We start from the raw sequence: 23,436 nt of genomic DNA, 5'->3' as shown, positions 1-23,436 counted from the left end.
CGGAATGCACAAAGGGTTATCCTTCGCCATTCCGCAGTGTGCATGTACCCTAAATCTGTAAGTGTACCCTGAGGTACTCTCACAGAGTTTGTAGAATTTCACGCCATACCGTCATCTCTTATTGGGACGGTACTGGCGGAAAAGACGTGTCTGGGGGGCAGCATACGCTACGCTACCCCCAGACACGTCACTGGATGATGAGGATGAGGATGAATGGAGGAAAAAAGGATCCCCCCATTCATCCTCACTGCCTGTTTCGGTGTCGGAGGCAATAATAGCGTATGCGTCCGACACCGAAAACGCCCTGGGGGCCATTTTTATATAGGGATTGGTATATGGGGAATGTAGTGGTGTAGAGTAAAACTTTATTCAAAGTAGTGTAGTGTAATGTAGTGTTTTTGACGTTTTTTTTTAACATTCAGTATAAAAAAAAAAACCTACGCCAAAAATGCTGTTGCTGATAAATGCTGCACTTATCAGCAGACTGTGGCAGTAGGATATAGAAAAAAACACCCTACGCCAAAAAGGAGGAGTTGATGATTACGTGCGATGCAGATCAACACTCAGCGGCGTAAGGGTGTGGAAAATACAAAAAAAAATTTGAAAAAAAAAAAAAAAAAAACATTTAATACATGCTGAACATCCCTATAGCCTGCAGTGTATTTCTGCAGGCCATCTCTCCCGATCGCATGCGTACCGGCACCCGCGTACGCGTACCGGTACGTCATGGGTCCTTAAGTAACAGTGATCCATGACATACCGGTACGTCATGAGTCCTTAAGAGGTTAATAAAGTTATATTGCATAGTTACATCACTTCACTGAAGTCCTGGGGAAAAAAATATAGCAACTGTATGGTCAAAATGTGGTGTTTTTAGAGCCTAGCTATCAGTGACAGATGTGCCTTATCATCTCATTGTAAAACATGCGTCCTAAATTGACTGAGGTGCTAATGATTCTAGTTGTGAAATACAGAATTTCTAATTTTTTAGGAAAGCAAAGTGAAACAGGAATGGCGAAATCTTTTGGAAACAAGAGCATTCAGGGAAATGTTGCAATGAATGTCCTGTTTTAGGAAATCTTTTCACTAGGTGACATGTTGCTAAATAGCTACAGGTCACACATCAAAAGTGCGGAGAGTGGAGGGAATTTTCTAATCTTTTCTGAGTGTCTGACATGCCGACTCCACTGTGTGTGGTGTATTTTTATGTCATATGTTATTTACTAGCTTGCAGCAAAAAGTGCCAGAAATGGCCCTTATTCCTTGGTAAATATATTGGGAAAATATACCTAGTCTCACCCTTATAAGAAGTAATAGCTCCAACAATGAACATGTCTAAATGTTGTCTGAGGTAGTGTGCAAAAATAGTAAGTGGTATGTATCTGCTGTGCACCAAACTTTAGTCTGTGAGAGGTCAGAAACGCGGTGCATGCAGCATAGTAAATCCTCCTCTTTGCTAGTCACCAGCACATACTGTATAATCCACCTATATGTAAGCAGGTGTGTGGGAAAACAGTGGCACTAGTGTACAACAGCCATGATAAATTCCCATACAAAGAAAGCAGCACAAATATTCCTGTATTTATGCTAATCCAAGGTGTAGAGGCAATGTGTCAACCAGTCTATAGGGCCTTTTTCAACCTTTCAAAATGGCTGAAATATGCTGTTCTATTCATTTGTGGATTTGGTTCTAACCTTGAACCTCGCTGTGATGATGTAAGCTGTGATGGTACTGCCCTACTCTTGTGTTAAATGTGACACACTTTGCTGCATTTATCCTTTGTCTGGTGCCTATTTACACTATGGCTCACAGTCAGGGAACATTTTTCTCCTTCATTCATTTCCTAAGAGTTTTTGTCTTAAAAAAAAAACACCTCTAAAGATACTCGTGGCTTTTGTGCTTCACGTTTGTTTTTTCAGTTTTTTTCGTGTTTTTTTTTTTGCTTCAGTACATGCTATTTCTGGTTGCTTTTTGCTATGCCATATTTTTCTCATTTCAAATTAGGTGATTCCAGGATTTCTCTTCAAAAAATACACCGAAAAACACTCAACAGACATTTACAAATGCATTTTTTTTCTTTCTATGGGAGAAAAACACCACTGACGGAAAAAAAAACACTAACCCAGAGCAGGCTGCGTATTGGATAGAAAGCCACTGACCCCCAAAAATGCCACAAAAAAAGCATAGTCTGTAGTGCATTTTGTATTTTCCTATTGACTTCCAGCTAACATCTGGCTGCGGTGTTTTTACGCCATCAAATGCTGTTAAAAGTGCCACAAAAATGGAAAATGCTACGTGTGAGAGCGGCTAAGCCTATGAGCAGAGCTGGGCGGTTATAAACCTAGATACTGTATTAGTAAAAATGGTGTCCACAATGCGACCCCCTCCAGTAGCTCAGCTTTCTCGGTCTTACAAGCGACAAGCGCAGCGCTACCACAGGAAATGTGACTGTGGGTTAGTCTCGCTCTATTTCTGAGTTCAGGAACTCTCTGGAAGTTATTTCTATGCTTTATCATATCAACCCATCTACTAAGTTCTCTCTATAGTGACTTGATGCAAGTTTCCTTCATAGACCTGAGGCAATATGGGAGGAATTTAGTAAGACATGTACGATATGTATGCCAGTTTAGTGGCAGAGAAAAGTGGCAGAATTTGCCTCCACACACATACAGGTATCTACAGTGTGTACATGATAACTCTCTCCCATGTATCTAGAGGAGAGCAGCCGGCAGCAGCAGCATCAGCAGCCGCGGTGTCAGCATCTCAGGTAAGGCGGCACCTGGCCGCACACAGCTGAGGAGAGCGCAGCACCGTCCAGCGCTCCCGGCGGGAGGGAGGCGCCTTCTCCTCTGACGAGTACAGCATCAGTCTCCGCTAAGCCCGGCAGGTCGCCTATTAAATGGAAGTGGCGGGCACAGGCAGCTCAGTGCAGGACATGCCAGCGTACACACCAGGCGGCTGTCATGTTGCATTGGAATGAGGAAGTGGAATGGAGAGGGGTGGGACTGAGACCTGAGCTTCATCCTGCGGCGCCTCTGAGAGCAGCACATGGAGCAGCTGCAGGGGACTGGGAGAGCTGTCTACAGCCAACCCACGGCAGAGCAGGTAACGCGCCGACACCGCCGACATGTGCCGCAGGATGCCGGTGCCTCTCACTCCATGCTACCTACTCTATATAGCCCCCATGTACTGTAGCAGCTGGATGGATGGATGGGGCGCTGCCATAGACCTCCCGCATTATTATGTAGAAGTAGTGACAACTTGTGTGAGACTTCTACAAGTTCTATACAGAATAACTTTGCTGCTGTATTGTATGGCCGCATGGTGTCTAGTGGCTACAGCTATAAGAAACACCTATCTCTCTCTTATCTATCTATCTATCTATCTATCTATCTATCTATCTATCTATCTGTCTATCTATTTCCTATCTATCTATGTATTATCTATCTATCTATCTATCTATCTATCTATCTATATATCTATCTATTATCTATCTATCTACAGTATATATCTCATATCTGTGCATCTAGGTCATCTATCTACAGTATATATTCCTGTCCGTCCATATTTGCACACATACACCTATCTATATAGGGTATTTATATAGTTTTCATACTAACAGTATATAGACAAACAGGTGTAAATAAATATATACAGTAGGTGCATAGTTTGGGACATGCAAAGAATAATCTTAACTGGTTGAAAAGAAAGTAGAAGTTGAACAAGTTGGATGAGCATGTGCACCATGAGTACAGAGCTCAACTTGTTGTTAAGTTTGAGTTTAGTATAAATAGATATGTAATATATATATGTGTGTTTTATCTAAACATGCTTTTTCATTATAATAAATATGAAAATGTCCACAGACATACAGAATACATATGTGTGTGTGTATATATATATATATATATATATATGTGTGTGTGTGTAAGCTGTATACAGAGTTTTTATATTTGTTATTACTAACATTTCTTTTTCCTTTTTGTATCTTTATTCACATCTTAGTTTAGATAATGTGAATTGTGTACACATATAGTGACATTTCACCAATACAACATAAGCACTACTCATTGTGAGTCCTTCCTAGTGTTCTCCTGTAGATAAAGCCATCGGCTTGTCATTTGCTTATACGCATAATTAGGTCAATTAATCTTACACCAATTATGTAATACATTTTATAAGCTTGTGTTAGTTTACATGCTAACAGAACAAGCAGCAGGTTCTGTGTGAAGGATGCATTACAGATGGATGGGGTGGTATTGTGACTCCTTACAAGTTTGTATTTAGAATTTGGAATGTAATTTAGTGAGAGTTTATGCAAAAGAACTAGATCACATTATTAGATAAGCGCCAAGGTTGCATTTAGCTTTGTGTTTATTTGTTGTTCCCATTATAAAATATCTTACATTATACAGTACTTGAAGTTAGTTTTTCAGTAAAACATTACTGTGATCTCATAATTTTACTTATGTTGCCCATGATGTCAGTAAAAGTTTTGCTTTTAGGGGATACTTAAGTTCTAATAATTCCAGGAATAGGAGATTTTAAGAAACAGTTACTTTTTGCCCAAATAAAGATCTTTCCTTGGTTGCATTTTTTTCATATACGCCAAGGTTTAAAACCAATTACAATTACTGTGAATTTACCATGCTTTATCATGAATATTCTATAATAAAAAAAAGTCCTGTCTATCTTGCTAACACCTAAACTATAATTTATGGAAGCTTTTATGACAGTTTTCTAGAGTTAAAATGACACATTTTTGAGTCTCAATTTTTGAGAAAAGATTTGCAACTTTTCCTATGTTTTGTGCAAGAAATAAGAGCATTGCGCAAAGGTTTGCAAATTTTTACGCCAGTTTTCTGGTGTAAGCGTTGATAAATTTCCCCTATGTGTGCAATACTATCTATCGATAATATTTTACACTGTATGTGTATGAATAGGTTACCACAATTCCTATTGCTGTCATTCAGTACAATCCACCATGTAAACAAAATTTAATAACTATATAATCTATATTATCAAAGAAAGAAGTATAAAGTGTGTAAAACACAGGAAAACAATAGCACTGCAAATGTAGAAATGGGAAACAGAATGCACAGGGTGGTTTAAGGAAGTTGTGAATAAACTCTGCAAATAAGAAAGTGCAATGAAATTAACCAGAGAAAAAAAACACATTATTAGTAATACATAGAAGCATTACATCCCTTAATGCTAAACCTACAAATAGTAAATACTGGATCAGTCCTTATAAGAATAGCAGGTAGTGGTCATCTTCATGACTGTGGAGAGGAGACATGCTTGGAAAGAGACTGTGTTACTATAAGGTCATTTTATTAAGAAAGTTCTCAGCGTTCAGCTGGCAGCAGGGGAGTATGTCACTGCAAGGTAGATGTAAGTTGTGGCATACTTTTGAGACTCATTATTACAGCCAATAAGTTTTTTGTTATTTTTAGCCACGTAAGAGCAGCATATAAAGCTAAACATGTCATTTATATTTCCATATATATAGTCAGACTGACCAGATAGTGTAACACCCTATGATCTGAAAACTATATAATAAAGTGTATGCTTATTGTACAGTAAGCGTTCATCCCCTTATCATTACAGGTTTGTACAATATTTATAACAGTTTATTTCAGTTTACTAATATAATGTTAAACATAGACCATAAGCAATATATGTTAGAGGGTGAGGTATCCATCAGAACATCAGAATTCAATATCTACCGCCGGAGCACTAATACTAATATGAATAGTAATATTAACCTAATATGGGATTGCTTATTGATTATCTTGGGTTTATTATGTGTTTTTAAAATATGTAGGCATCTGTGACATAACAATAAGAATATGTTTCTATATTATTGGGTTATACTAAGCTTCATGGTTAGAGACTACACCGTGAGGTATTTGGTAGTATGAGGCTGTGCTAGGAATCAGACATCAGAACTTTCTTCAGGATGGGGAGAAGGTCAGCAACAACATGGCGTAATTCAAACGCAAATGTGCCAAAACTTTTAATGAACTATGTATACCAATCTCAACAGTTTTAAAGAGTTGAAAGAAAGGCTATGTTCTCACAAAGTTTTTTCAGCTCCGTTTAAAATGACATCCGTTATTTTGAGTCTATAATAACGGACGTTATTTAGCAGTCTGGCCTCCCCTTAGTGCAATGACTGGTGTTTGCACGTTATTCTAGTTTGGGGTTACTAATTGGCCTTTTGATGCGGCTTAATTGAAAAGTCCATTGAATTTAATAGTAAAAACGGAAAAAGAACGGTGAGAAAAGAAAAACTGTGTGTGAACAACTAATAAAAAAGTCAGCTGTTTGCAAAAGACGCCCGAAAATAATGATAGTGTTCATTATTTTGACGTCTGCGGCAAAAACGTCCGTTATTCAATACACTGTGTGCATTGGACGTCCGTCTTCTTATTGACTTCAATGCATTGCCATTGCAGTCAGTTAAATCGCGGCAAAAACGGATGTTTTCTTAAATATGAAAATCAGACTCTTTTTCATTAGTTTTGACGTTGTGTGAACATAGCCAAAGGCAAATATGTGTCTAATTTTTGCCCCAAAGAGATAAGAACCAATCATAGGTCAGCTTTTGTTTCTCTCAATGAGCCGTGATTGGTTGCTATCTGTCTGAGACAGATATCAGGCACATTTTGGTGTCAGACAGATTGAAAGATCTGGGCCCAAGTGTCTAAATAGCTTAGTGAAATGATGCTAAATCTATATAATGCCACATGCATTAAACGAATGCAGTAAATTTGGTGCATTTAATGTGTTTTTCACTGAACTGAAAATCTAGACATTCTAGAATACTAATAATGAATCTTTCCCAGAGAGATGCAAGGTAGCTCTGTAACAACATGTTCAATTATAAAAAAAAAAAAAAGTCTAGAGCCGAATAAGTAGTAGTGTCCTTTGATTCATGCTACTAGTAGTAAATAGACTACGTACGAAAGAGACTAGCCTGTCACCACCGTCATTATGCTATAGTGCCTGTTACTACCCTTCTAAATGTGACCCCTGTATAAGTCTTACTACGAGGGAGAAAAAGAAGTCACAGAACAGTGTGTGCCATGGGGTGATGTGCAGTGGGGACTAGTCACAGTGCCGAAGCTTTTAGCACACCCTTTCTGCCTTGATTTCGGCAGAGCTAGTGCAGACGTCATATGACCAGCAGAATAAGCATGCTAATAGCCAGGACATGACTTTTCTTTAACACAACATCACCCAAATAGCTACACTTAAGTGGTATGTGGTGTATGTATAAAAGTGACGTCGACATCTGTGAATCTGCACAGTGCACACTCAGATCTCTGAGGACAGCCAAATGGAGCCAATATGAAATGAAAGTGTACAGCATTTCCGGCCCTATTAAAACTTATGACATCTCTGTAATATGTCAAAATGTCAATATATCAAACTAAAGGTATCCTTTCAATTAGATGAACACTCACAATCACAATTTTTCAACACTTACATGGTAACTATTATTCTGCTTGTACAGCAGGATAACTTTTAAATTACTCCAGCAGGTGCATAGTCCACTTCTAAACCAAGTGGTCTTCAGAATTGCCAAAAGCGACATAGACTTTCTTTGCAATACACTTAAGAGGCGTTTATATATTCTGTAATTACGGTCCATGCACGGACAATAAATCTTCACAGTTTTGGAGCTCACATCATCATAGTGATTGCAAAGATTTCCAAAGTTTGGTCTAGATCGTATTATCCGTATACATAGACAGTGCATAGAACGTGTGAATGCCCCTTTATAGTGCAAGGCTATAGCACTTTCTGTAGTTCTGTAGACTGCTTGCCTTAGATGCAGACTATGTACCTGCTGGAGTTTGGAAAGAGTATCCCGCCACACAAGCGAAATAATAGTTAAGCTTTCAGACCCTATCCACACTTGAGCTGTGGCTTCTTTTTAAATTTAAAACTTTAGGTTCTGCAGCACCAGTCATCCTGCTAAATCTGCTAAAACTGCCAATGAGCTCTCTGTATTTGTGTGATCATAGTCCTAATATAACTTCTGTAGACCATACATGGAATAACATTGTGATAAGTTTAATAAAGCAACATGTAAACATGATGAAATCAAGCAGGATATCTGTCAGGATTTGTGCAGACACAGTCAAGTGCCATTTCATACTGTCTTATTAACTTCAGGCTCTTAAAATCCCTTGTATATAATAGAGCTATATAGATGGAACAGCTAGAATGAGTTATACTTTGTGCATGCTTTATCAGTGTTGATATGACCCTGTTGTTGAGCATTCAGTTACATAATATCACAGGCAAGGGAGAACAAAGTGATGTAATTCTCTGAAAGAGAAGACATTGGCTGCTTCTTTCTCAGTAGATTTACTCCACTTACTTCCTTATTACTAATATCTTACATGCTTAATACGGCCCCATGGTGTACAATGACCGCGTTGAATTTGGTTTAACATAGATGTGTTGCACAAATCTCTGCATTTTGAATGGGGTTTGTGAATATCAGTGTACTAGTTGCAGAAACAACTCCATTTAGATGGGAACATGTCCCAAAGCTCTATTGAACTTGACATTATATGAAACATTACAGCTAACATTGTGAGGCTGGGTTCACACTGTGTTTGGCTCCATTTCACTGGTTTTGTTGTAGCACTTTTAATATCGACAGATACAATTACATAGGAAATCACCGCTTTTTGTGTATGTAAAAAAATACATTACAATCTTTTATCTTATAAAGTAAGTCAGTGGGAAATTGATATGTTTTTATTATCTGTTAACATTTATATATATTTTTTAAATTTTCAATGCATAAAACATATATTAAACAAAATGCACCTAGCCCTAAAAACATGTATTTCTCATTTGTTTGTATTCTAAAGAGTTAATATTTTTTTTAAAAAACAGTATTAGGCTATGTTCAAAATGTGTATAAAAAAAACTGTTATCACTAAATTATAATTTAGGTAACTTCCACGGCGATCTTTCCTGTGTGAAGCTACCCTTAAGGTCTGAGCTTTAAGCCATTCCAAGACATTTCCCCATTTACCCCTAAACTACTCCAGTGATTTAGTTTAGCTTTAGTGTAAGGTCATTGTCCTGCTGGAAATGAAACCTCCTTCCCAGTCATGCATCTCTGCTATAGAATTTTAAAAAATTTTTGGAGAGAGAACTCTGGGCAGTAGCAAGAAAAGAGATTCACTCATTCAATTCCACTTGCGTAGGTGGACATCTAGTCTCACATTCAACACCACTTTCATATATTCAGATGTTCCAGTCCAGTTGTATTCTCTTTGATATAGCTGAAGGAGCAGGGGATCACAAGCCACTATACTCTGTTTAAAATCTTATTACTATAACATAAGTTACAACTAAAAAAAATGTGTTTAAAACATCCATAATATCAAATAACAATAATGGTGTGAATAAAGACTGGGAAAGGATTGTAGCAAATGGAAAATAGAGTGGCAGCTGTATTTCTATAGTGGAACTCTTTAAGTCTTGTGGTGTGCCTTGGGACCTGTACATTTATTTCAATGAGAAGTGCTCCTGATTTTTGTTCCTTTTTTGCATTGTTAAGGGGCTGTTTCCATGTTTTCTAGGACTCCCAAGGGCAGCATCCAACTTATCCAGCCACTGGGAATCAAATGCTGAGCATTTGGGTGTGTCAGAATCCAAACATTTGGCAAGTTTTTGTCAGGTCCATTACTAACCTCTTCTAATTTTCATTTTTGCATTTTTGTTTTTATTTTTTGTGTCACTAATTGTACTTTGCAATGACAGGCAGAGTTTTTGCATAAAATATGCTGCAAAACCCCCAAAAAAATTATATGCGCGGTGAAATTGAAAAAAAACCCCGCAATTCTTTTTCTTTGAGGGGGCTTCGTTTTTACGCTGTGTGTCCTATGGAAAAACTGAAATGTTATGTATGTTCCTCAATTTGTAATGATTAAAACGATATGTAATATGTATAACTTTTATTTTATTTGATGGCTTGTAAAAAATTCAAACCATTGTTAACAAATATATGTTCCTTAAAATCGCCCTTTTCCCAAGCTTATAGCGCTGTTATCCTTTGGTGTATGGGGCTGTGTGAGGAGTCATTTTTTGCGCCATGATGTGTTCTTCCTATCGATATCTTGATTGCACATATGCGACTTTTTGATCGCTTTTTATTACAATTTTTCTGGATTTGATGCGACCAAAAATGCGAAATTTTGCACCTTGGGATTTTTTTGCGCTTACACCATTTACCGTGCGAAATCAGGAATGTGATTAATTAATATTTTGTGGGATTACGCACGCGGCGGGACTTCTAGTATATGCACACTGATCTCTCATTGAGATCTCTACAGCATAGATCGATGAGATCAGTGCTCTATTGCTTTTGGTTCTATTGCTTTTTCAGCCAAAAGCAATAGAATGCAGAGCCGGGATCAGTGCCATTACGACGCAGACCCCGGCCGGCACCAGAAGCTGGGATCACCACGGGGGGGGGGGGGCATCTCCCTACTAAACCACCAGGTGACAGCTGCATCGGAAGACTTATTTAGCGGGCATGGCGATCGGACCATGGCCTAATAGCCGCGGTCCCGGGCTACATGCCGCTCCCGGGACCGCAGTTACGCCCTCGTGCGGGAAGGGGTTGATAAATCTGTACTAATATAAATTATAGTTCAAGTGCAACCAAACAAGAAAAGCACCAAGGAGTTATTTTTGCAAAGGCACTGTATGCTTGAACAGTAGTGCTAAGAATTTCTTGGCTTTGCACAGAACGAATCGAGTCAGGGTTTTGAAAGTACACATTTATTCAACATACTCTCCTCTCAGGTTGATGCACTTGCTACATTGTTGTCGAAGCTTTTCTAGTCCATTCAAAAATAAATCTTGTAATTGGTGGTCAAACTAGTTTTAAGTAGCATGTTTGACATTAGCAATATCATTAAAATTACGACTTTTGAAGTGCTTCTTCAACTTAGGAAACGGATAGTAGTCAGAAGGGGCCAGGTGAGATGAATAGGGGGGATGATGGACTAATCGGAAACTCAGGGTATTCAATTTGGCAGCCACAATTTCGGAGGTGTGCGAAGGTGCATTGTCCTGCAACAAAAGGATCCCTTTTGTCCTTTTTCCCGGGTGTTTCCTCTTTATTGCCTCCTTCAGCTGTTCAAGAATACTCTTCACATAATACTCTTCAGTTATACTACAGCCCTAAGGTATGTAATCCACCAAGAGAATACCATCTTTGTCCCAGAAAACAGACGCCATTACTTTTTTGGCACCTTTCTGGATGCAGAACTTCACGTCATTTAAAGCATAAAAATGAACCTCTGGAGGCCTGAACTCTAGATGTCTTCATCTATTCACTGTTTAAAATTGTCAGCACCTTCTTCGCAGAAAGCTTGCGCATGTTTAGGATATTGGTAATAACGAAACTAATGCTCTCCCAGGTCCGGTTCTCAAGAATCAGTTTATGGATAGTATTGGTTGTTGTCAGGTCTGTTGAGGTTGTTCATCTTCTAAGTCTTGAAATGAGAAACACAGGTTTTTACAGTTTTGTAGGAAGGACACTTCTCCCCTTGTGTTTGTGACATCTCACTGTAAATGTTCTTTGCAGACTTTCCTTGGTGAAAAAAAACTTCATGAAGGCCCCCTACCTCCATAGATGTGAAGCTTGTACCTCTGCCATCTCTAGTTCTACCCAAAATTAAAAAATATTTAATAGAATTGTAAACATCTGATGTTTGCATAGCTATATAACAAGATAATGCATTCATATGATGGTAGCAAATTAATTTTTTAATTGAAACTGGAAGGGGGCAAAGCCAGGAATTTCTCAGCCCCCCTGGTAAATCTACCTAATTGTGAGAAAAAATTATCTTCATTATTTTGCCCTCTCAGGAATATTGTGTATAGTTGTATAGCTTTGTTGTCATTGGCCAAGTGAATTTTTGGAAACATTCAAACATGGAGGCACCCTTTCCAAGCTGAAAGCAAAAGGCATACCATTTTATTCATGTATTTATTTATTTTTAGGGGGTAGGGTCTCAGGCGTGATGAAGTTTGGAAAAACATGAAGTACATATGGAATATTTGGGCTCAATTGTACAAGAAAGACATGGTATAGCCCGAGCAGGTTTAACTGGGCAAGTAATAAATGGAATTTGTAGACTACAGTACCCAGAAAGATTGTCAGAAATAGGTTTAGTTTAAAAAAAGATGTCTGAGGGATGATCTAGTAACTATGCATAAATTATATATCAAAGGTCAATATAGAGAGCTCTTCCAGTACTTTATCTGTAACACAGGGGAATTGTCTATTAAAATGAAGGTGTCTACATGAACATTTTTTTCTGTAAGAGCAGTAAGAGTATGGAACTCTCTAACATAGTTCAGAACGGGCGTGTTATAAAAATACACATTTTCTGGTGATGGGTCGTTGATCTAGAAATTTATTCTGATTTGGTTTCAGATTTCTTTTCCCTTAAAAAGTAAAATTGGCTTCTCTTTCATAGAGGTGTTTATTGCCTACCTCTGGATCAGCACTGCAAGGTAATAGGCAAAACTGTATGAACTTAGTTTTTTTTTTCAGCCTTACACACTATGTTACTATATACTAAACAGGGTTGTCCAAAAAAGTAAAAAATATGATACAATAAGAAAATGCTCTATACCAACTTATCTTCTGCTTGCAGAGTCCAGCAATAACACTCCTGTCCTCAACACTGCTTCTCTTTCCTTGATTATGTGCTCTGTCTGCTCTCCTGATGATGTCCCTAGGGCACTCTACAGTCAGCCAAGGGCCTCAGTGGTCTTGTGCCAACAACTGCTAAGGCCAGTGATTGGCTGCAGGCTGCTCCCGAGGGTGATTAGGGGAACATATATAAAGCATACGGTATGGAAGTGGTAATGCATTTACATCTCTTTTTTCTCTCAGTTTCAGCAGCAAAAAAAATTGTATTCTTCATGTAGACGGTTGCTATAGAGAAGCGAATGTCTTGTATTAAACTAGACATCTAGTTCCCGTACCTTTGTTGTTTTCCATCATTTATTTTTATTACTTTTTTATCATTTAATTTTCTTTTTTGTACTTTTGTCCTTTTTTTCCTCTGCATGTTTAAGGGGCTGTACCACTTAATTTTTTTTCACCTGCAGAGGTCTTTTTGCAAAACCAATTTTACTTCGTAATGACACACTTTTCTATAAAATATGTTGCGAAACTGAATAAAAATTATTTGCGCAGTAAACTTTTTAAAAAGCTATTTTTTTTACTTCAAGGGGGGCTTCGTATTCACACCATTCATCGTGTGATAATTTTCAAAGTTATTAAATGTGTTTAAAATGGCTGTATCCTGATATATTTTCTGGATGTGATGTGACCAAAAATCTGCCATTTTGTGCTTTTGTGGGTTTATGTGATTATTTAATAGTTTGGCAGATTCTGCAAGCAGCAATACCATGTTTAACTATGATAGCTATGTTTTTTTATTATAATTATTTATTTATTATTTAAAAATGAAAAAACGGGGATTCAAACATTAAATATGGGATTTTTTTTTTACTTATATGTAGTCCCCCTAGGGGACTTCTATAAGCAATGCCATGTTTGATGATAGAGATCAATGCAGTACATATGTACTGCATTAGTTGATCTGCTGAAGGCAGCCGGTAGCAATCCAAGAACCAAGGCAGCCTGGGCGGCCCAAGCAGAGAGCCGGGGCTCTCTGTGGAAAGAGTCGTCTCCCTGCTATCGCATTGCTTAAAGTTTCTTTGTCTATAGCAACTAATCACAGCTCAGTTTTTATTTTACTAGAGTTCATGAATATTTGAAAGCTGAGCTGTGATCAGTTGCTATGGGCAACACAGAGCACTCCCACTGTAAGACAGCTTGATAAATTTCCCTCAGTGACGTCATAAATGTGCTGCATTACTCATTACTTTAGATTTCTGCATTGAAATAGTTTACAAAGCTAAAAACTGTGGAGACTGTGTTATAAAAAACATTCATATAATTTTCATCTATAAAGTATCATGAAGATCTGTTTGTAACACAGCAGACAGAATAAAAAGCAGAGGAGACCAATGAGTACAGGAAATTGTGCTTTCCTGTTTATTTTAAATACACCTAGGTGTGAAGCTAACATGAATGTAACTTTATCAGGGGACCACACTTTCCCCTTTCTTCCTTCAACCGTATCCATTAAAAAAATTCCAAGGGTCTCAATCTCTTCTTTTATTTCTTGACTTAGGGCTCGGCTACACTAGCGTTTTTCTTTTTTTCTAACGGATCCGTCCATATTAATTTAATGGATGAGCATAAACTGATGAGCAGGCTGATGCAAACTGAGTGCAAAATGTTTATCTTTTTTTAATGGTCCGTTTGTATTTTGGCTTAAAAAAGCTGACTTTTGTACATCAGTTAGCATCAGTCAGCATCCGCTTGCATCAGTTTATTTTTCTTCTTTGGTTTCTTGCTTCTTCTGCGCATGCTCAAAAAATGATGAAAACTGTTAACTTGCAAACGGATGTGAACGGAAATACCTTCCGTTTAGATCCGTCCTCATTTACTACAATGTAAAAAAAAACGGAAGTGCACTTTCCGTTCGTGATCTGTTTTTTGAAACGGTAAAAAAATTCTGCAAACACAATTTTTTCGTCCGTTTAGAAAAACGGAACTTGAACGGATTGCATGCAAACAGAGCACTATTTGGTCAAACGGAGCACAATAATATATCATTGAAACCCATGGGGATTATAACAGACCAGTTTCCGTTTTGCTTTCCCCCAAACGGAAAAGGTAGACGGAATGGTGTCGGATGGTCAAACGCTGATGTGAACCTAGCCTTATGTTGCTAAACAGCTACCTGAAAATCTTTGGCCTGCCTTACAAACGCTACAATAAGTAGAGTAGACAGAGGGGTTGCCTCGTAACAGACATCCCTTGTTCATATATATATATTTTTTTACTTGAAATAACTTAGGTACATGAAATAACTAGACCACCTTTGTTATTACATTGTCAAGTTGTACTGTACCTGACACAACTGCCATTAACATGCTGTACCTTTTATGATAAATTTTATTACTTATGCTGTTTCAAAAAAATTTTTAGGCTTTTTTTTATACAATATTTGAGTGCCATGGAATGATTGTTGTTTTGCACCTGGTAGGGGCTTTTGTGACCTGAGTTCATGGGTGTTTATAGGTCTGCAGTCTCTATTATCATAGCTCCATTGACAAAGATGAGCAAAACACCTACAGACAAAAAATAGCTGTTGCGAAAAGTCAAGGCCTGAGGCAGGGGACACAAGAGCACTTTGTTGAAGTTTAACTAAAAATAAAAATAAAACCAAGGCCCATAGAGTTACTGCAAGTTTAGTGGCACTTTGAATTAGTTTAAGGGGCCATAGCTTGTACTTTTTGCCTACAGTTTATCAAAGCGCTTTTCTTTCTCTCAAATGAAGCTTTGACTTTCAACCACAGCTGCTTCTGTCTGCAGATGTTTTGCTGCACAACAGCTCTATGCCCAACAGCACAAGTGTAACCTGAAGCCAGTGAAAATATGTAGCAAGGCCCCTTAACTATAATGCTTCATTATTATTACTGGCCTCCTCATATATGGAAGAGTGACTTTATGGGCCCCCTCAGACTATTGGGCTCCCCCTACAGCTACACCCCTGCTCAACAGACATTACTCACAGGAAATATGTTATTGATTACAGCTGAAATTTCCTGGACCTTATTCACACTAAGAATACACCGCAACTGCTGACTAAAATTTTTGTCTGAACTGTTCATTCAAGTTCTTTTTCGATAATCGTAGTTGCAGTTTCAGCTTCTATGGAAAACTGTTCACTGTAGCTGCCAGATGGAAGATTTATTTGCTATATGACAATTGTAATGCACATTTTTATCATTCATAAGTCATTCAACATTGAGTTGACCTGCTAAGAGCCCTGAAACTGTGAATGAACTTTTACAAATGCCATTTATAACATCTGATGGCTGTGTTTATCCAATACAGAAAGCAGTCTCTCTTTGTCCATGGGCTCTATCTGGTATTGCAGCTTAGACTTAAGAGTGGCACTGTTTTTTTATTTGGGTTTTAGTTCTTTTTTTTTTTTTTTTACACATTTGATTGGGCTACAAAAATGGTGGAGGGTGTGAGGCATAAAACACATCAGGAAAGGATCTAAATCTGTATAGTCTGGAGGAAAGAAGGGAAAGGGGGAACCTTTAAATATGTTAAAGGACTAAGGCTAGGTTCACACTGTCTTTTTGCAGTCCGTTTAACATATACGTTTTATGGAAAAAAAAAAAGGATGAAACAATGGATGCAAAAACTGATGCCATTGTGTGCAATCCGTTTGGATCAATTTTTCCATTGATGTCCATTTTAAAAAATGGATCAAAACGGATGCGTTTTCTTTTTCTTTTTTTTTAGCATACACAAAAATGTGGTAATCATTTTAAAAACTGATATTTTAAAAAGACTGAAAGAAACATAGTGTGAACTCAGCCTTCATCACATTCAAGAGGGAAGTGTTTTTAACCCCTTAGTGCTGCAGCTAGTTTGGGCTTTAATGACCAAGCTCAATTTCCAAAATCTGACCTGTCTCACTTAATGCAGTTATAGCACCATAATGCATTAGCCTATGCTAGCAATTCTGAGATGTATAAGTTTGGTGTTTTCTAGGTGTTTTTATATAATTTATAATATATCGGAAATATAAAGCATTTTTATTATTGGGGAGGGGTTGTATGTATACTCTAGTGTACGTTACTATACACTACCCAGTAATCAATGCACTACTGCTGTAGTGCATTAAATTGTATGTGTCAGCACTGAGCTGACAGGCAATCTGCACAGCCATGCCTCTCAGTGTGTAGAGGCTTTACTCTAGCGACACCGGGGCTTTCAGAAGGCCCCCGGGATTGCCATGATGCAGATTGAACTACTATTAAAGGGGTTATCCAGCACTACAAAAACATGGCCACTTTCCCCCTACTGTTGTCTCCAGATTGGGTGGAGTTTTGAAAGTAAATGGAGCTTAATTGCAAACCGCACCTGAACTGGAGACAACAGTAGGGGGGAAAGTGGCCATGTTTTTGTACCGCTGGATAACCCCTTTAAACTACTGGGAGCAATAAATTACCACTCTGGGTAGTTGCAGCAGGAATTCAGCTGTCATACTGACAGATGATCTCCTGCGGTATTGGCGCTTCTGCACCAGAAGCATTTATATTGTGCCCGACGTAAAAAGCCGACAGGACAGAATAAAGCCTATTAGTGATCGCCGTAGAAAGCCACATCAGCGTTCAAATAAGGGATTAGTAAAAAAAATTGAACTCAGAAACAAGGGGACACAGTCTGAGGTTCTTTGGGATCCTCAGATCAGAAGCTACATGAGAAAATATTATTGTACTGAAAGAATTGTAGATGCTTAGAAGAAACTTCCAGCAGATGTGGTTACATGAATGTAAACCTGCCTGAGATAAACATATATCCTAAAATAATAAGAAGGTAATACTAACAGGGCATACTAGATGGACCAAGTGGACCAAGTTTTTCTGTCGACAATCTTCTTTGTTTCTATGCAGTTATCTGAGGCTGCAATCACATACAAAAAAATGCTTTTTATTGCTGCTTTGAAGTGTCAGAGAGGTGTGACCATGGCACTTCAATGTATTTCACTGTCCTGGCTATGGCTCTGACATTTCTTTAAGTCATTGCAGGCTTAGACAACCATAGTAACCACAGTAAATAGAAGTCCCACTGCTTACATAGGTTGCCATATAGAGAGTTCAGCACATCCTTCCTAGCTGACAGTTTCCCTTTAACCTGTGGCGCTATCTATTTTGCAAAACAAGTTGTATTTTTTAATGGCACCAGTCAATGAACTAGTTGACTTGTTGAAAACAAGAAATTTGTCTGTGGTTTTTACATTTTCCATACTTATTGTTATATTTTACAATATAATATAAAAAACTATTTTCTGTCTCATCATAATGTTTGATTTTTTCATAGATGGAAGGCTTGATTTTTTTATGGTATTTATCATGCAGGATAAAAAATGCTGTTTTCATAGATTAGTTCATTGTGGATACCACTATTTTTTATTGTTTATAGAGAGTAACAATGTGGAATGATGAGCAACAGACAAGTCAATGGACATTAAAGGGGTTATCCAGTGCTACAAAAACATGGCTAATTTTTTCAGAGACAACATGTCTCCAGTTCAGTTGCGGTTTGCAATTAAGCTCCATTCACTTCAATGGAATGGAGCAGAAAAACCCTGCCCAAGCTGGAGACAAGAGTGGGGCTGTCTCTGTAAGAAAGTGGCCCTGTTTTTGTAGTTTTTGGAGATTCTGCTTGAAATTCCACCCGTAAAATAAGTACAGAGAAATATCCCATTGTGTTCAGTTGGATTTCCGCTCTGTTGTTCACACGGAGGAATTTTTACACAGAATTTTCTTCCACAGATCCACTTTCTGCCCATAAAATTGACATGTGAATTCCTAGGTGGATTCCGCTAGAGAAATCCTATAGTCAAACCTATAAGTCAATGGGGCTTAAATTCTTGCAGCGGAGCTCTCTGTCGCAGAATCCCGCCTGCCTCAGTGTGATATGTTTCTCTAAGGGAGGGCTCGCGCACCTCCACTATCTCCCGCTCTCTGCTCAAAGAATTGACGTGTCAATTCTTTGAGCGAAAAGCGGCAGGAATGAAGGTGTGCAAGCCCTCCCTTAGAGAAACATATCACACTGAGGCAGGCAGGATTCTGCGACAGAGAGCTCCGCTGCAGATTTCCACCACATTCGCTCGGTGTGAACATACCCTTAGTGTTAACATACCCTAATGTTGTACAGACACTTTACAGCAGTCTCCTCTTTTCACTGAAGACAGAACACAAAGCCTCAGCCTAGTTTTAAACCTAGGGGTGAGAATGAAAGCTGTAAGATTTCAGGATTATTTTATAATATAAAATTCTTAACACATTCCCTTTAAGGTGGAAAAGAAATGTGGGGAGCAGATCCAGAAGTGTTAACAGTATTTTAAGCCGTCATACTGGCTGGTAGATGAAAAAAATATTTTAAAGGAGTACCGTAATTTTTTTGTCAGGTACCTGATCTCAGCCAATGAGCAACACTGTGAGTGTTTTTACCAATACGTACTGGCTGAATACAGCTGAATTACTGGGAAAATAGTTCCCCGAAATGGTATTTTCAGCTGGGTACAATGCACACTATATTCCACCCTTAGGCCTATGTTCACACAACATAAAAAAAAAGAAAAGGCGGACACCTTTTCTATTTAAAAAGACGTCCGTTATTGCCAAGATGCGATTGACTTCAATACAATGAAATGAATGGAAAGACGGACGTCCAATGTACACAGTGTATAAAATGGTTGCATTGCTTTGGTTTAAGAGCTCCCTGTACTGGGTGGGAGCGCTAGTGGAGGAGGGGCATGGTCTGCATGGCAGTGCCTACAGCACAGTACTCTGACCCAGGAAGTCTTCCTCGCCTTCCAAATCATAGCAGATCCACTTCAGGCTGGGGCTTACATCAGGGGACAGGACTGTGGAGGTAATTTCTTCATAGCTGTAACCCCTCTCTTCCCGGACAGAGAGTGCTGCATGTATGTGCCCACATCTGCCCTGCTCATTCCTCCATGCTCCCTGCAGCCCTTGTGTTTCCCATCCTCTCCATTACTGTACAGTAACTTATAATATCACATATTCTGCTGTTTCTGAATGTTTGTTTCATCTGTTTTACATGTTATTCAGAATAATAAATTATTATTTTTGGGGTGTGGAACTAATTTTCTGCATTTCTATGATTTCTTATGGGAAAATGTGCTTTGGTTTAAGAGTGATTCGGATTATAAGCGCAGTCCCGGAACGAATTATGCTCGTAACCCAAGGCACCACTGTAGACTAAGACTAATACTAAGGCTGTTAAAATGGTTCTATTACAGATTCAAAAATAGGACACAAACATTTTCCAGATTTGACAGTTTTGCATTTATAGCGCCTTCTACTTAAAGTAGGGAAAATTACACTGCAATAAATTGTATTCCTATGTACCAAATAACAAATGGTTAAAAGATACAAAGTAAAAAAGAAAGAAAATAGTAAAAACAAATTAAAGGAGTGAAAGAGATGAATTTTGCTGCTTTCTTAAAAAATGCTGTGAATGTTGAACTAAGTTGTTTGGGGATCTAACTCCAGACACTTAACTGTGTAGCCACCAGATGTGCACTCAAGACACCTGAGAATAACACCACCAAGGTCCTCAGCGCAAACCAAACTTTTTACTTGCTTTCTACCCAGCTACCCTTAAACCTACATTTCCCTCGTGTTTCCTAATACTTGCAACTCCGTCTTCAGAACATTACGTGTTGCAACAGAGGGGCAAGTGTTTCCTACTATTTGTTCCAAAGCTGTGGAGCCATCTGTTAAGTTAAACAGGAAGGTCTGGTTTGTCTCTCTCTCCCGGGTTTGTTTTGCTATTTTGGGAGATTCAGTTCTCCCTAAGTAGAAGAAGGACAGTATGGTCTGATTATGGGACTCCTTATATGTTTAAGACAAGAGCTTCTGTTTTACCCATCTGCTACTGTTTGAGGTGTATTCATTATTAATAGAGCCAGCGACAGTTCCTGCTCAGATATGCAGCCTTGCTTGGGCAAATGAGACATTCTTCAGCAAATTGCTTTCGTTTTTGATTGCTGATTGTACGCGTGTCACCAAGCTGACTCAAGGTTCATCGATGCATGCTCAGTAAATTAAAAGGAACATAAGTATGGATCAGCCGAGAGAATGAATTCTGTGCCTACAATGACCCAAGGCCATTTAATTTTCTGCTTAATTTTGTTGCAGTCAGTTTGCATTTTGGGTTATTATGCAGTAGGAAATTAACAATAAATAACAAATTTGGTCTTCCTATGCTACTAATGATATTTCTTTATACATCTTTGTAATTCTATTTTTTTCATGAAAGGCTCAAGGTCTGTTCCTGTCTGATACCCAGGCAGGTACAGAAGGAAACAAGAGTGAAGGAAGAATATTTTAATAATCATAGATTCTAGTTTATAGCCCATTTAAATAAATATTAACAGTCTTTAAAATTTAATTTACAGATTATCAGAGAAACATGGAAACAGATGAGGCGCAGGATATGACCCAAATGTCAGGTGAGGTCAATTTAAATTTATGAGGATCCATTTAATCAGAACAACATGAGGAGTATAAAATGTCTGTTGTTGTTGCTGCAGTGATGATGGGGAGACATTATTAAGAAAACAAGTTATTTGTACGTCTCATACATCCATGAGTTGACCCGTCAAGATGTCCAAAGCCTACTGCTGTAAGGACTGGAATATACTTTGCCTATGTTAAAAGACTGGTGTCTTAGATTAGTGGTTAGATTGTCTAGTTTTATGCTGCGTTTACACGAAACGATAATTCGCCCACTCATACAATTAACGATGTCAGAGTAACGATTTTTTTTTCATAACAATCAGCGTTTAGATGGTCCGATATATTGTACGGAAAATTCGTTTTGCGATCGTTTTGCGATTGCTTAAGCCTATTTCACACATTGGTTAAATCAGCGAACGACTGTTCACATGGAACGATCTGCGAATTTTTTGCCAACGATTGTTTATCTGGCTAAGCCTATCTGTATTTTGGCTCATTGGTTTGAGAAATTTTGGAGCATTTCTGGCGTATTTGAGCCACGACCACAACCACACACTTTTTGCTAAGCTTTGTCTATCTGTTAGACAGAGTACAAAACTCTTTTTTTTGTCACTTTTCTTGTTTTGCACCAAAATTCAGACAGACTTTAAATTATTTCCCCTTATGAGTTTTGGTCCACAAGGCAGAAACTGTTGGATACAGAGAGTCATGTGGGCATGTAACGGAACTGGAACAGTGCCATAGCCAGGAGATAAAGCCACCCAGTGAGAGGAGCATCAGCCCATATAATATAATACTCCCCGCAGGGAAAGGCTCTTTATGTGACTGAAAGCCTCTTTAAAGGGGAACTCTGGTCAAGAAAGATTTACCTCAGTTCAATCTCCACCTATAATCCAAGCTTGTTTGTAATAGGTTTGACATGACTTGGTCATGTTGTCTTCAGCATATCCACAGCCTTAAGCTGCTGAAAATCCTCATTACCTTGTCCACTCTGTCTCAACTCCTCCCCCTCCCTTCTGAGACAGAGGTCACATAATCTCTATCTCTTCTGTTGCCAGGCAACCTGTAACACTTTATCTGTAACCCCACCCACCACTGACATCACACCACTTCATCTCTCTAGATAGATAGATAGATACATAGATAGATAGATAGATAGAAAAACAGATACTGTGTTTACTGTGCAAAGCAGAAGCAGATCAAGCCAGTGGTGGTTAGATACTACAAGACAGAGGCGGGTACCCGGCAGTTAGTTCTGAGATGCAATGCATTTTGGGATATGTAGTTTCCTGGCCACGTGCCATGATGTAAAACTGAGATTATTTGTAAAAGTTTGAATCCTGGGCTGGGAGCTGCATAGGCAAGTGGTAAATATGTCAAACAATTGGTGTCAAATATGTCAAACAATGCTTTTTGTGCATTTTTTTTTTTTTTGTGGCATCGCATGAGTTCCCTTTTAAGGCTTGAGTAAAAATGGTGTAAAAAGCTGATGGTTTTTAAAATGAATCTCATTACTTAATCTCAAATACAGGAAGATATTTTAGAACTTAATCTTTAGTGGTGGAGACTTAACATGAAAGAGCAAGTAAGGCTTAGTTTAAGTTCACACACTGTAAAATAAAAGCAAAATACGGCTGTAATTTTGAGTTGAAAATATGTCTGTATATTTGATGTAATAATGAATGCTATTGAAGTTCAGTGCACTCACAGTATGGAATAATGGCTGTAGGTGATTACGACTGTCAAAATATTTGATAGGTTTTTTTACTTTTATGTTTTTGTAGTAAACAGTGCAACAATTTATTTGTAAAATAAAATACTTTTTTCTGTTTAATTTGACGCTTTTGATGAAATTATTTTGACACATGCAAATATATTCCTCTTCCTTATTCTTTTGGTTTTGTACATCACTATGGTTTGTTTTCCCATAGAATAAAAAGTCACTAGGGGAAGGAGGAATGTGTTCTTTGGTGATTTTAAAAATAAATACGCAAAACAAGCATTTATTTCCCCATGTGAAAACGGTAAAATACAGAACTAATGGAGAAATGAAAGTTGATTTTTTTTTGGATAAGAGCAGGCTACAGTTATGATGGATCAACGGAAGAATAAGGCATTATATTTGCCATGTTAGGGTGGGTTCATACTGAGGAATTCTCGCGGATAATGTCCGCGGAATTCTGCAGTATATCCGCGCGCACGGCCGCGCGCCTTTCCGC

General features: G+C 38.2%; 1 protein-coding gene across 6 annotated transcripts in view; it reads left to right on the top strand.

The window, feature by feature from the left end:
* The first annotated feature begins 2,629 nt into the window (after nt 1-2,629).
* The window catches only part of IKZF1 (IKAROS family zinc finger 1), a 116,315-nt gene continuing 95,508 nt past the window's right edge, over nt 2,630-23,436 (top strand). For 4 of the 6 annotated variants that reach the window (XM_069958532.1, XM_069958531.1, XM_069958529.1 and 1 more), the window contains exons 1-2: nt 3,043-3,106; nt 21,157-21,210. In XM_069958532.1, coding sequence (XP_069814633.1) covers nt 21,171-21,210 — 40 coding nt within the window. In that variant the 5' untranslated portion in view covers nt 3,043-3,106; nt 21,157-21,170. Of the gene's footprint in view, nt 2,769-2,964; nt 3,107-21,156; nt 21,211-23,436 lie in introns of those variants that run through there. The other 2 variants (XM_069958528.1, XM_069958527.1) reach the window with 2 other exon arrangements.

Source organism: Dendropsophus ebraccatus, chromosome 2, assembly GCF_027789765.1.
Source record: "Dendropsophus ebraccatus isolate aDenEbr1 chromosome 2, aDenEbr1.pat, whole genome shotgun sequence".
Lineage (NCBI taxonomy): Eukaryota > Metazoa > Chordata > Amphibia > Anura > Hylidae > Dendropsophus > Dendropsophus ebraccatus.
Note: the sequence above shows the minus strand (reverse complement) of the source record. Positions and strands in the feature narration are given on the sequence as shown.